This window comes from Chlorocebus sabaeus, chromosome 7 (assembly GCF_047675955.1).
Source record: "Chlorocebus sabaeus isolate Y175 chromosome 7, mChlSab1.0.hap1, whole genome shotgun sequence".
Classification (NCBI taxonomy): Eukaryota; Metazoa; Chordata; class Mammalia; order Primates; family Cercopithecidae; genus Chlorocebus; species Chlorocebus sabaeus.
The window spans coordinates 12,801,118-12,813,759 of NC_132910.1; the positions used below are offsets into that span (position 1 = coordinate 12,801,118).

Below are 12,642 nucleotides of genomic sequence, written 5' to 3' on the forward strand. Positions count from 1 at the left end.
TAGTAACAGTCATCAGACATGACAGGAAGGTCAAAGCACATTTTAATCAATCAAATCTTTCCAAAACTACAGTTCTCATAACTTCCTGACCTCACTTTTTATTAGAATTTATACAGGACTATAATTTTTTAGGGACATTATTTGATAATTCAAGAGACCTCAAAGAGGTAAGTGAAAAAAAATGAAATAATTTCATTTTATTCTAAGCTGTGTCCCAACTTTATATGACAATATCTTTATAAATTCTTCATCTATATAATCATAATACACAAGTTATATAACTTATTGATTAAAAAGCAACACTGATATTGCTTCCCAAGCAGATCTATGCTTAACAGCATAAATGAAGATGGTTAAAGCAGTAAAGCCTATAAAAATTCATAACCACTGATTCTTACAACCTTTATTTATATATTTTTACTTACAAGAGACATTGTTAGTATAGTTTTCCTGTATTAGAATATAAAAAGATTTCAACTAAATTTTCAAAAAATTAACTGTTAGTTTTCTTGTCCGCCTATTAGTCATCTTGGTTCAAAGGTAAGATTTTCAGATGCTTTCTTTATAAAATTTGATCTATCATTGCTAATGGAAGTGTACATTATTGATATTGGCAACTACATAAGACAAATTTTGGGATGACATTTGCAATATCAAAATATCAAAAACTTTGCTTGAATATTTAAACCTTTAGAGTTTCTAATTATAAATTTATTGCCGTGTTACAGTAAGACATAAAATAGAGGCATAAGATAATTACCTTGAAAAACAGCTCCACTTTAGGTGGGTAAAACTTATATCCTTCCTTGACACCAGGATTTCTTTTGAGAAAAGAACCAGTTGCTATTCTTCTGCAAACCCATTCAATTGGAATCATTTCACACTGGGGTGCAATGAAAGCTGTCTCCCCACATTTTCTGGTGAAGGCAGTTTTAATACCTACATATTGATAACCAAAGTTAAAAAAGGTATTGAAATAATATGTAAAAAGGTAGATCTGAGGCACAATAAAACTGTACCCTTTAAAAGAAACAAAGCACCTCTATCAAAAATAAGTGTAATTTTTTTCTTTTATTTAATGTAGATGCAGTCAGTTGTTGACTTAAACAGTAAGCAGCACATGACTATACATACAATGTATTGTTCGGCCATAAAAAGGAACGAAAATTCGTGATACATCCATGCTATATAATACAGATGAAGCTTAAAAACACTAGGCTAAATGAAAAACACAAAATGCAAAAGGACAAATACTTGTGATTCGACTTATATGAGGTAACTAGAATAGGGAAATTCAGACAGAAAGAGAATGGAAGTTACCAAGGGCTGAGGAGTGGAAGGAATAGTTATTGTTTAATGCTACACAGTTTGTTTGGGATAATGAAAAAGTTCTGGAAGTGGATAATGGGATGAGTGTACAACATTGTGAATGCACATAATGCCACTGAATTGGACACTTAAAAATGGTCAAACTGGTAAATTTTATGTATTTATAACAATTTAAAAAAAAAAAAAATCAGGAGCCTATTTGATGGCAGATATTGTTCTAATCATTTTAAATACATCTTTTTTGTTTAATTCTCCAAACATTTGATAAGATACTATTAAGATCAATCCAACAAAACAGGTAAGGACACTAACACACAGCAGTAATGTCAGCTAGTATTAGGTAAGGCAGGATTTCCAACCTACCCTGTCTCTAGGAGCCACCCACTTAATCACTTTGCTATATTGCCTCTCTGGGAAGTGTTATTACATCACAGTACAAAGTAATGCTACAGCATTAACATGAATTAAAATAACTCCTGGAAACCTACATGGGTTTGAGATAATGCTCATTTTCAGCCTGTATTACTATTTCCAATCCCAACCTAATCCTCTAGTCTAACTTTTATTATCAGGAAAGAATTGGGGATCTTTGCTGTTATATGTGTATCCATACATGAAGGGAGCTTCTATTTATGGAAACCCTCCACTGTGCTAAGTGTTTTGTATATGTTGTTTCATTTAACTGTGCATAAAATTTTGAGGTAGGTTTTTTTTTTTTTTTGAGACAAAGTGTCACCCAGGATGGAGTGCAGCGGCGTGATCTCAGCTTACTGCAACCTCTGACTCCTGGGTTCAAGAGATTCTCCTGCTTCAGCCTCCTGAGTAGCTGGGATTACAGGCATGCACCACCATGCCTGGCTAATTTCTGTATTTTTAGTAGAGACAGGGTTTCATCATGTTGGTCAGGCTGGTCTCGAACACCTGATCTCGTGATCCACCCACCCCAGCCTCCCAAAGTGCTGGGATTACAGGTGTGAGCCACCACGCCCAGCCTTGAGGTAGGTATTATTATTTATACATTTTACAGTGAAAAAAACAGAGGTTCAAAGAAGTAATTTCACACACTACGTCATGTAGCCATTTGGTAATGGAGCCTGGACTTGAAACACACTGTCCAAACCCTACACTATTTCCTCTGCCTTCCCTTTAAATCTGACTCATAAGATTCAAATGAAAAAGGGAAAGAATTGTGGTATGTTGCATGAACAGAAACCCTAAGGAAAAAATGAAAAGGAAGTAAAATTGTCATTTTAACCTTTTTTTAAAAAAAAAAAATTAGATGTAAGCTATTGTTTAACTTTTAATGAATGATCAGGCTCATGGATAGACAGGTGACTTTAATCAATTCTCAACTTGGGGTAGTAACTACATCGTTGGCTTCAAGAGCTCTTCTCTCAGGTCTGTTAATCATTAGTCATATATTTGCTCATTTGTCTACCAAGCTGGACATAGTAGTATCCAATTCTATTGTTACCAAAGAGATAAAGATACCAAAGAGAACCAAAAGCACATAATGAAGCTACGGTAATCACCTCTGCACAAAAAATCCCTAAAAGTTTCTAAAAGAGACTCAGTTTTGATGACACAATGATGGCTTCTAATACTGCTAAATATGAAAGCAAATTCCATGACTGTGCATGGTGAGAAAAAATTCCCATTGTTTATCTTAGTTGTCTACAAAACTCAAAACTCTCATTCAAGTTACTAAAAAATGTTTATGTCACTTATACACTCTGAATGACAATGAACATATATAAGCTAGAATACTAATTCTAGCTAATACATATGTCCCTGTGGCCGTCCCTCTTTTAGATCGGTCCAGATTCCCATCTGCGGTTTAGCAACTGTAGTATGGTTCTTCATATACTATTATCACACTTTATGTAATTATAGTGAATTTCTGTGAGGAAATTGGGATTTCATCATCACTGAGGCGGCCAGATTTTAATTTTTAAGTAATAAAACCAAATCCACAAATTGTATAACATAGTTATGGCACAGTTATACTATTTCCATGGAAAAAGATTACTTCTTATTCATATAGTCCTTTACTGTTTGTTCCTGAGTGACAATGAGAAAAGTAGAATCCTGATTTTCTGATTCTCATCCCGATGCTCTTTCCCCTCTACTTTCTACCTTAATTTGGAACATAACTCTGGTTGTAAACAACAGTTTTAAATAGACCACTGATGGCCAACTAGATGAGGCATTTATATGACTAAGCAAGTAAAAATTACATAAGGTTTAATGGAATTCCTAATATGTACCCTAAAACTAGTCTGTTTAGAAATTTAAAAAAATTCAGGTTTACTTAGTTTCACAGTACTAGACATAAAACCTGGAAAATATCTTTCAACATTTTCTGGGAACCAATTAAGTTTTACCTATGTTAAGTGCCAAATAAAGTAGTTTAAAGATAATTATTGGAGTATTTCATTTAGGTAGCCCTCCCTGTTCCCCTGAGCACAAGACTCTCAGAGTTAAAACAGAGAAAGTCCTGGACAAACATAACACAACTGAGTCACTCTACTTGTTATAAAGTTCTGGAAATGGATAATGGGATGAGTGTAAATACACTCAGAAAATACACTAAATAAGCAAATAAAAAGTCAGGCTTTATCTTCCATTACTTAATATAATCCTGTAGCTATGTGAAACTACCAAGGGTACACAGAAAATAATCTTCTGACTGCTAACATTTTAAAGAGTTAAGCACTTTAAAAAATGTTTAAGTGAATGGAGAGAGTTAAAACTTGGGAAGCAAAAAAAAAAAAAAAAAAAAAAAAAAAAAAAAAATCGATGGAACAGGCCGAGTACAGTGGCTCACATCTGTAATCCCAGCACTTTGGGAGGCCAAGGCGGGTGGATCACCTAAGGCCAGCAGTTCAAGACCAGCCTGGCCAACATGGCAAAACCCTGTCTCTACTAAAAATACAAAAATTAGCCGGGTATGATGGCGTGCACCTATAACTGTAATCCCAGCTACCTGGGAGGCTGAGGCATGAGAATCGCTTGAACCCAGGAGACGGTGGTTGCAGTAAGCCAAGATTGTGCCACTGCACTCCAGCCTGGGCAACAAGGCAAGATTCTGATTCAAAATAAATAAATAAATAAAGTAAATAAATAGATGGAACACTTATCTGTATTGCAAAAGGAACCTAAAATTAATTTGATGCTCTCAGTCATTGGGAAGCTACCAATCAAGAAACCTTGAAATAAAAATCTTAGATTCTGTGACTTAGGAACTCTGGAAGATCCTTTAAATTTATAGCAATATACTTACTTTCACAGCATAGAGGGATTTATGATGTAGATGACAATTCAGGTTTGCAATTAAATCTTTTTCACATTAGCCAAATTGTGAAATAGGATACTTTGGAAGAGACAAAACTACTCCAGAAATGCACTGACAATGTATTTAAATTACATTACCTTGTTATTTTGTGCAAGGCAGTTACATCTAACTTAACTGAAAACAAAAGCATTAAATCCTCTTTTGAATTTAAGAAAGATTAGTGCTACTAGAAACTCTAAGAAATGAAAGGGTAACTGGGAATATTGGAATTAAAAGGAAAGTTATTAAATTAGAAAATTAGAACTGGCAAGCATGAGAAAGAAAAAGCTTTTATTTCATAGGTAAGGCTTCAAAGGTTGAATGATCCAAAGCAATGAGGCTATTTACACTGTGTGGAAAGAGTTCAAGTCTTTTCCTAGCTGAAATTTCATATACTACAGACCAACCAGCAACTGACTGAATCCCTCCAGAAAACCCCTTTATCCTAATTTCCTTCCCTTTGCTTCAAATACCCACCACACAATGTTCTGATCTTCATGTGGTCTTTTGAATCTATTTCTCTATTGAAAATAGAGCCTTCAATCAGTTTTTGAACAGGAGTGTGCTCTGGGGTTTTAGTTCAAATCTCTCACTTGGGGAATGGCAGGAGGAGAAGGTTTGGTTGCTGTCTTCAACTACTTTTCAGGGCTTTCAAGTGGAAGAGGAATTTGAAATTCTGTATTATCTCCCAGAGGCAGAACAAAGACCATTTGTATAGAATTACAGGGAGTAAATTTCAGTTCATCTGTTAGAACTGCTTAACATTAAAATGGGTTTCCTTCATAGTCAAATTCCTTAAAGTGAAGATGGCCTTGGAGAGGTAAGCTGCATAGAGAGTGCATGTGCCAGATATAAGATTACAGCAAACTTGTTAAGATTCCTTTTAATTCAATGACACTAATAATCCCAAACCAAATAAGGTGTTAAGAGTGAAGTTTAAGAGTTCTTGGTTTGATTTAAATTCACTTAGCTTTTGAAACATCTGCAAACAAGCTGTTCATCTTAATGCCAACTTCACTTGAAAAACATCAACATGCTTACCAGAGAAGGTGAGAGAGAGCTTTAAGAGAGCTGCTTACCTGCTTCCTGTAACAACTGAAAAATACAACTTGTGATTTTATTTGAGATTGCAGCTTTTCCTTCCAGGTGATTCTTTCTGGCTGCATTTCCTGCTGTAATCTGGTCCTTGGACTGCAGGAGGACTTGTCCTGGGCTGTCTAACAATTCGTAGACTTCTTTTGTTTTACCTTCATACAATTTTTTACCAATGTTCAGTACTGTGGAAATAACATGGAAATAGATCAAAATTCAGAAAGAAATTTCCTGAATGCTGAAGACTAAATCACCTAGAACAATGAATCTGTAAATATACAGTGATTAAGGAATATTAATAAAAATTAAATCATCTGTATAAAACCATATACTCTACAATGTATTTGTTGTATCATCACATTTGATACACACAATTTTTTGAAGAATTTTAATTACATAAATAACAGAAATCAAAAGGGTTGAGGGTCATGCAGTTAGGAAATATAAGAGGTAGATAAAATCCTAACTCCTCTGACATCAAATCCTGTGCTCTTTCCGTTATTAACCTGCCTCTCACGGCAGAACTGAACTAGAATTAAAATTAATTAAGACACATTTAAAGTAACGTAACTATACTAGTATTTTCACAGACACACTCACAATATAGTATCTAAACTAGCTTGCAGGAAAAAACATGCGATTTTTGCTGATATTTGCTTTTTTGCAGGCAAAATGGGAACATTCAGCCAGATGGGTTTCTTGATTTCAAGTTAATATTCAAGAGGAGGCATGACATCCCACTGAAGTTAGCACATTTGGAAGCATCCCTCTCTATTTCTTAATCCTGTCCCTGTCCCCATTAATCCTTTCTCTTCACTAACAGTTGTAAGAAATTGTGAGGAAGTGAGCACAAAGGAATCCAATTTTGATGCTGGTCACAAGACCTAAGAAGTACACAAAAGGATGATTTAGAGAAAGAGTAAAGATAATAGATGTTTAGGAACTTAAAATTTCCAAAGAGAGAAATCAGCCCTCATGCTCCCAGAACACTCTCAGTATCAACATTTTCCTAATGTATCCATGTGCCAAGGGATATACCAGTAAATAATAACTCCTGCTCTCAAGAGACCTGAGTCTGAGGGGAGCTGATATTAAGTAAGACATCATAATAACAGAATGTAATAAATACAGACTATGGGACTAGTCTAAACATTAGAAAAGGATGTCTACAAGAAAGTGACAGGTTGAGATCTGAAGAATGATCAAAATTTAGCCAAAGGAGAGAAAGAGGTAGGTAGCGTTGATGAATAAATACAAGGTGGTCAAAGTGGATTGCAGAACTTCAGTCTGGTTGGAGCTGGAGGTCTGGGTATATGTACATTGCTGTTGGGCAGGGGAAGGGGTGGGGGCTGCAGCTAAGTTGTAGAAAAGAATGGTAGGAGACAAGACTTAAGAGTTGGACAGGGGCCACATCACCAGCTAGTGGAGATAACTATTAAACAAAGTAGCTATAATTTAGTTAACAGTTGCCATTGTAGGGCACCTAATCTAGAGGATGAATCCCTATTCTCCCTAAGGTAATGTCTAGACTCATTAACATGGTTTAAAAGTCCCTTTAAGATACAGTCCTGGCTTACTGCTCCAAATTCTTATTTGTCTATTTCCTCTCTAGAACTCCAACATCTTTAATTCTTACACAACCTTCCTCCTAGGGCTTCTGACAATCTCTTCTCTCCTAGGCCTGGAAAATTTCCCTTCCATTTTGCTACACATCCTTCTGGTTTCACAAGCCATGCTGATTGAGTTTAGACTTTAACCCAAGAAGAGCTATAAGGATTTTAAGTGATGAAGCAAAACGGTATTTGGAAAGATCATTATGGCTTCTGTATGGACAATGAAGGGAGGAAGGGGTGAGTGAACAAAAACTAGAGCTTGGGAGACCAGTTAGGATGCTGTTGCAGTAACTCAAACAAGAAACATCTGGCCAGGTGCAGTGGTTCACATCTGTAATCTCAGCACTTTAGAAAGCCCAGGCAGGCAGATTGCTTTAGCTCAGGAGTTCAAGACCAGCCTGGGCAACACGGCAAAACCTCATCTCTACCAAAAAAACAAAAATTAGCCCAGCATGGTGGTATGTGCCTGTAGTCCCAGCTACTTGGGGAGGTCGAGGCTGCAGTGGGCCAAGATTTGTGCTATTTCACTCAAGCCTGGGTGATAGAGTGAGACCCTGTCTCCAAAAAAAAAAAAGGGGGGGGGGGAAGAAATGTCTTGGTCTAAGGAAAGAGTAGTGGGCAAAGATGCAAGATATTTAAGATAGTAGCTTTGAGAATTCAGCATGGAGGATAAGAGATGGAAGAGTAAAGAACAGTGGGCTGGACACAGTGGCTCATGCCTGTAATCCCAGCACTTCGGGAGGCCGAGGTGGGCGGATCACTTGAGGTCAGGAGTTCAAGACTAGGCTGACCAACATGGTAAACCCCGTCTCTACTAAAAATACAAAAATTAGCTGGATGTGGTGGTGTGCACCTGTAATCCTTGCTACTCGGGAGGCTGAGGCAGGAGAATCCTTGAACCTGAGAGGTGGAGGTTGCAGTGAGCTGAGATGGCGCCACTGCACTCCAGCCTAGGCAACAGAGGGAGACTGTCTCAAGAAAAAAAACAAAAAAACAAAAAACAAAAAACACAATGCCCAGATCAGATAAAGAAATTAACATTTATGTGTATTAATATGCAGTAAGCCTGGGCAAAGTTTGTATCTAATGCCCCTCGCCTTAATTTAGTTGAATCTGTATTACCTAGCCATTAAATAGGGAAGGCATTTCAATTAATGGGTAGAAACAACACAAGAAACAACGATATGTGACATACACAAGTGCCAAAATGATTGCTATAAATTTGCAGATGAATTCAGAAAAGATTGATGAGGACTGAAGAATGATTCATGGAATTGAAATTTAAGAGTCTGGGAAAGCACAGAATTTACACAAAGGGTAAGAAAATTCTAGGACTCTGCTGTCCAATAAGGCAGCCACTAGAAATGTAGCTATTACAAGTTGAGATGTGATTTGTTAAAATATACACTGCATTTGTTATAAAAAATTGCAAAATATCTAAACAATTTTTCATCTTGCCTCCATGTTGAAATGTATTTTGTGTATATAGAGCTAAATAAAATATATTAAAATGGGCTCACGCCTGTATTCCAGCACTTTGGGAGGCCAAGAAAGGCGGATCACTTGAGGTCAGGAGTTTGAGACCAGCCTAGCCAACATGGCAAAACCCTGTCTCTACTAAAAAATAAATTAAAAAAAAAAAATTGGCCAGGTGTGGTGGACCGTGCCTGTAATTCCAGCTACTTGGGGGGCCAAGGCAGGAGAATCACTTGAACCTGGGAAGTGGAGGGTGCAGTGAGCTGAGATCTTGCCACTGTACTCCAGCCTGGGCCACACAGAGCGAGACTCCATCTCAAAAAAAAATATATATATATATATATATATATATATATATATATATATATATAAAATATATATATATAAAAACACATTGCATCAGTTTTTTTATTATTTTAGTTTTTAAAATGTGGCTCATAGAAGACAAATTTACATTATATTTCTATTAGCCAGCAATGTTCTGGGAAAAATAATATAAATAAAATGTATATAATGAAAAACAAACTTTGGTGATTTAACCTGACTGGAACATAGCTAAGGATTCACAGGAGAGAAAAGTCAAAGTTAAGGCTGAAGAGGTAGAAAGGATAGCAGTATTCAGGATTTGAATGAAAAGGAATTTCAGACTGGACAGACTGGATTTAACATCTCTAGAGATGTCATTGTAACACTTTGCCTTTTAGAGATCATAAAAGTGACATTTAAGAAAAATCAACCTGCCAACGGTACACAAATGGAAAGAAGTGGAAGAGCAAAGATTTTAGAGATTTGCCAGTTTAGAGGTACAGGTACCATGATTTCAAGAAAAATTCTGGTCCTTGCCTTGAGTTTAGGGAGTTGATACTCCATATCATCTGAATCTTTTTTGCTGAGTCTACAGTTTTTTTTGTTGTTGTTGTGGTTTTGTTTTGTTTTGAGATGGAGTCTCTTTCTGTCGCCAGGCTGGCGTGCAGCGGCGGGATCCTGGCTCACTGCAACCTCTGACTCCCCTGTTCAAGTAAGTGATTCTCCTGCCTCAGCCTCCCGAGTAGCTAGGATTACAGGCATACGCCACCACGTCCAGCTAATTTTTGTATTTTTAGTAGAGCCGAGGCTTCACCATGTTGGCCAGGATGGTCTCGATCTCCTGACCTCGTGATCCGCCCGCCTCGGCCTCCCAAAATGCTGGGATTACAGGCGTGAGCCACAGCGCCTGGCCTGAGTCTACATCTTTTTAAAATCTAAATACAGTTACTTTCTATGTGGAAAAGAATGTACCCAACAGCCAAGAAAAGCAATTTGGCTCACTATACATATAGCAACTGGATGTGTGGAATAAACCAACGTTTTTTTTCCAGCATAAATAGCAAGAACAATCTTTCCTGATAGTGTAACTTTTTTGCCTAAAGGTTTTGGAGTTCTTCAAAGCCATCATGGCATCAAAGACTACTTGAACACACACACACACACACACACACACACACACACGGATGCACGCCATCATGGCATCAAAGACGACTTAAAAACACCCCCCTCCCCAGCCATCAGGGACTCAGACAACTTCAACACGCGCGCGCGTGCGCGCGCACACACATACACACCCATGACATCAAAGACTGCTTGAACACGCGCACACACACACACCCCCCCCAAGCTGCCGTGGCATCAAAGACTACTTCAACACGCGCGCGTGCACACACACACACATCCATGGCATCAAAGACTAAACACACACACACACCATTGCATCAAAGACTACTTACACACACACACACACCCTAGAGAGGTTCTTTTTTTTTGAGACGGAGTCTCGCTTTGTCGCCCAGGCTGGAGTGCAGTAGCGCGATCTCGGCTCACTGGAACCTCCGCCTCCGGGTTCTAGCGATTCTCCTACCTCAGCCTCCAGAGTAGCTGGGATTACAGGCACGCGCCACCACGTCCGGCTACTTTTTTGTATTTCTAGTGAGAGACGGGGTTTCGCCATGTTGGCCGGGCTGGTCTGGTACTCCTGACCTCAGGTGATCCGCCCGCCTCGGACTCCCAAAGTGCTGGGATTCCAGGCGTGAGGTCCAGCCTCTAGACAGGTTTTTCAAAAGTTTCGATTATTAATCTTAGAAAGGTCATTAACCTAACGGACAAAGCAAGACTCAGGTTTTGACGAATCAACACTGATTTGCTTGTATTTTGCAACAGCTATTGATTTTAAATAATGCTTCCAGGCGCCTTTCCACCCCTTTGTCATTTCTCGTTCTCCTCTACTTTGCTCCTTCTCCCCATCCCGGAGGCAGTAAAGTTCGGGGAGGCCCGGGAGCGCCTGGGCCACGTGTGCGCCCGCACCGCGGCCTAGAGGCGCGGCTGCAGGGAGGCCGGGCAGAGCTTCGCAGCCCGCCCGTGGCCGCGAGCTCACAGCGAGCTCACGGCCTGGGGGTCAGGAAGACCGCTAAGGACCCAGAACCCTGCTACTCACCCTCAGCTGTCGCCATTATCCTGAGTGGGCTGAAGACTGCGACCGCGCCGGGAAGCAAGGCAGAACTCTAGAAAAGAGGGGTGGTCAGAGAGCTTCGCTGGGCGGGGAAGGAGGCGCGGCCCACAGACACGCCCCCTGGCGGGGCCGCGCGACCCAGAGCCACTCTTTTTAAGCTACTAGACACCGGCCTAACCCGGAGGGGTATTGGCGGAGACCGAAACGTGGATCTGGGACAAAACATCTTCCCGTTGGCTTCCCGCCGCGCAGGCGCAGCGATGCGACCCCGCCTCCGGGCCGCCCCGCGCTGGCGCAGTGCCGGGACAGGCGAAAAGTGGCGCGCACTGGCAGCCCCTCCCTACTCTGCGGAAGCTCGCATACCCCGGCCCCTTCTCCGCAGCGGGAGCGGCTCAGAGATTGGAGCATACCAAGTCGTGACGGCCTGGGGGGAAGCATGTAGGGAAGGGAATATGAAGGCTAAATGCTCTGAAAGAGAAATGACGTTAAGTCCGTTATTCCCATTACGTTAGTGTTGGGTGCTGGCAAATAACGGAGATTTCCACGTGCAGCAAATACAGCTTTCCAGAGAGCTCTTAGGGGAAGACTAGCTCCACCCTACAGCATCCGTGACCCCTCCCCTCAGCCGCGAGACCGCCCCTCCGCCCTCGCTTGTTGGTGGGCTCGGAGGGGGCGGAGCAGGGCCGAGCTGGCCACGCCACCCAGGGACAGCGCGCGCCGCCGCAGTAGTTGGGGCCAGCCTCGGGAAGGAAGCGCCTGCGGCGAGCGCGAGCTTCTGAGCTCCACGGGCCGAGCTGGCGGCTGGTTGGTGCTTACACCTTGGCCGCAGCGGCAGGTCCCTCCACGTGCTTTCGGCGGCGACATGGAGCTGGAGGAGTTGGGGATCCGAGAGGAATGTGGCGTGTTCGGGTGCATCGCCTCAGGAGAGTGGCCCACGCAGCTGGATGTGCCGCATGTGATCACTCTGGGACTCGTGGGGCTGCAGCACCGGTAAGCAACAGGGTGGGGGTGGCGGTGGCGGAGGCGTGCGTTTCCATCTCTCGGAGCCGCTTCAGTAGGCGTTCTCATGAGCGCCCGAGGGCTCGGAGGACCGACCTCTCCGACCTGAACCGGTACCTGCCTGTGGCATCGACCGGGTTGCCTAGGCGTGCACGAGGGGCACCTCGCTTCCATGAACTTTAGCCTGTCCTGCCCACCCTCCCAGCCACTCATGCCCTTTAGGGGCTTTCTGCTTCCCCGCCCCCCGGTCTGTGCACCCCTCCAGAGGCTGGCCAGCTTGGAAAGCGCCGGTTTGCTTGGTCTAGCTGGGTCAGGGC

The 12,642-nt window shown here is 41.2% G+C and overlaps 2 protein-coding genes across 6 annotated transcripts in view; one reads left to right on the top strand and one right to left on the bottom strand.

Moving 5' to 3' along the window:
- PAICS (phosphoribosylaminoimidazole carboxylase and phosphoribosylaminoimidazolesuccinocarboxamide synthase) overlaps window positions 1-12,642 on the bottom strand; it is a 51,151-nt gene that overhangs the window by 13,827 nt on the left and 24,682 nt on the right. For all 5 annotated transcript variants that reach the window (XR_012093342.1, XM_037989409.2, XM_073017355.1 and 2 more), the window contains 3 exons: window positions 11,312-11,378; window positions 5,743-5,940; window positions 761-939 (listed from right to left, as the gene is read on the bottom strand). Coding sequence is in view for 4 of the 5 variants with exons in the window: in XM_037989409.2 (XP_037845337.2) it covers window positions 761-939; window positions 5,743-5,940; window positions 11,312-11,378 (444 nt within the window). In the remaining variant the exon portion in view is untranslated. The remainder of the gene's footprint in view (window positions 1-760; window positions 940-5,742; window positions 5,941-11,311; window positions 11,379-12,642) is intronic.
- PPAT (phosphoribosyl pyrophosphate amidotransferase) overlaps window positions 11,961-12,642 on the top strand; it is a 42,757-nt gene continuing 42,075 nt past the window's right edge. The window contains exon 1 of the mRNA XM_007998624.3: window positions 11,961-12,316. Coding sequence (XP_007996815.1) covers window positions 12,189-12,316 — 128 coding nt within the window. The 5' untranslated portion in view covers window positions 11,961-12,188. The remainder of the gene's footprint in view (window positions 12,317-12,642) is intronic.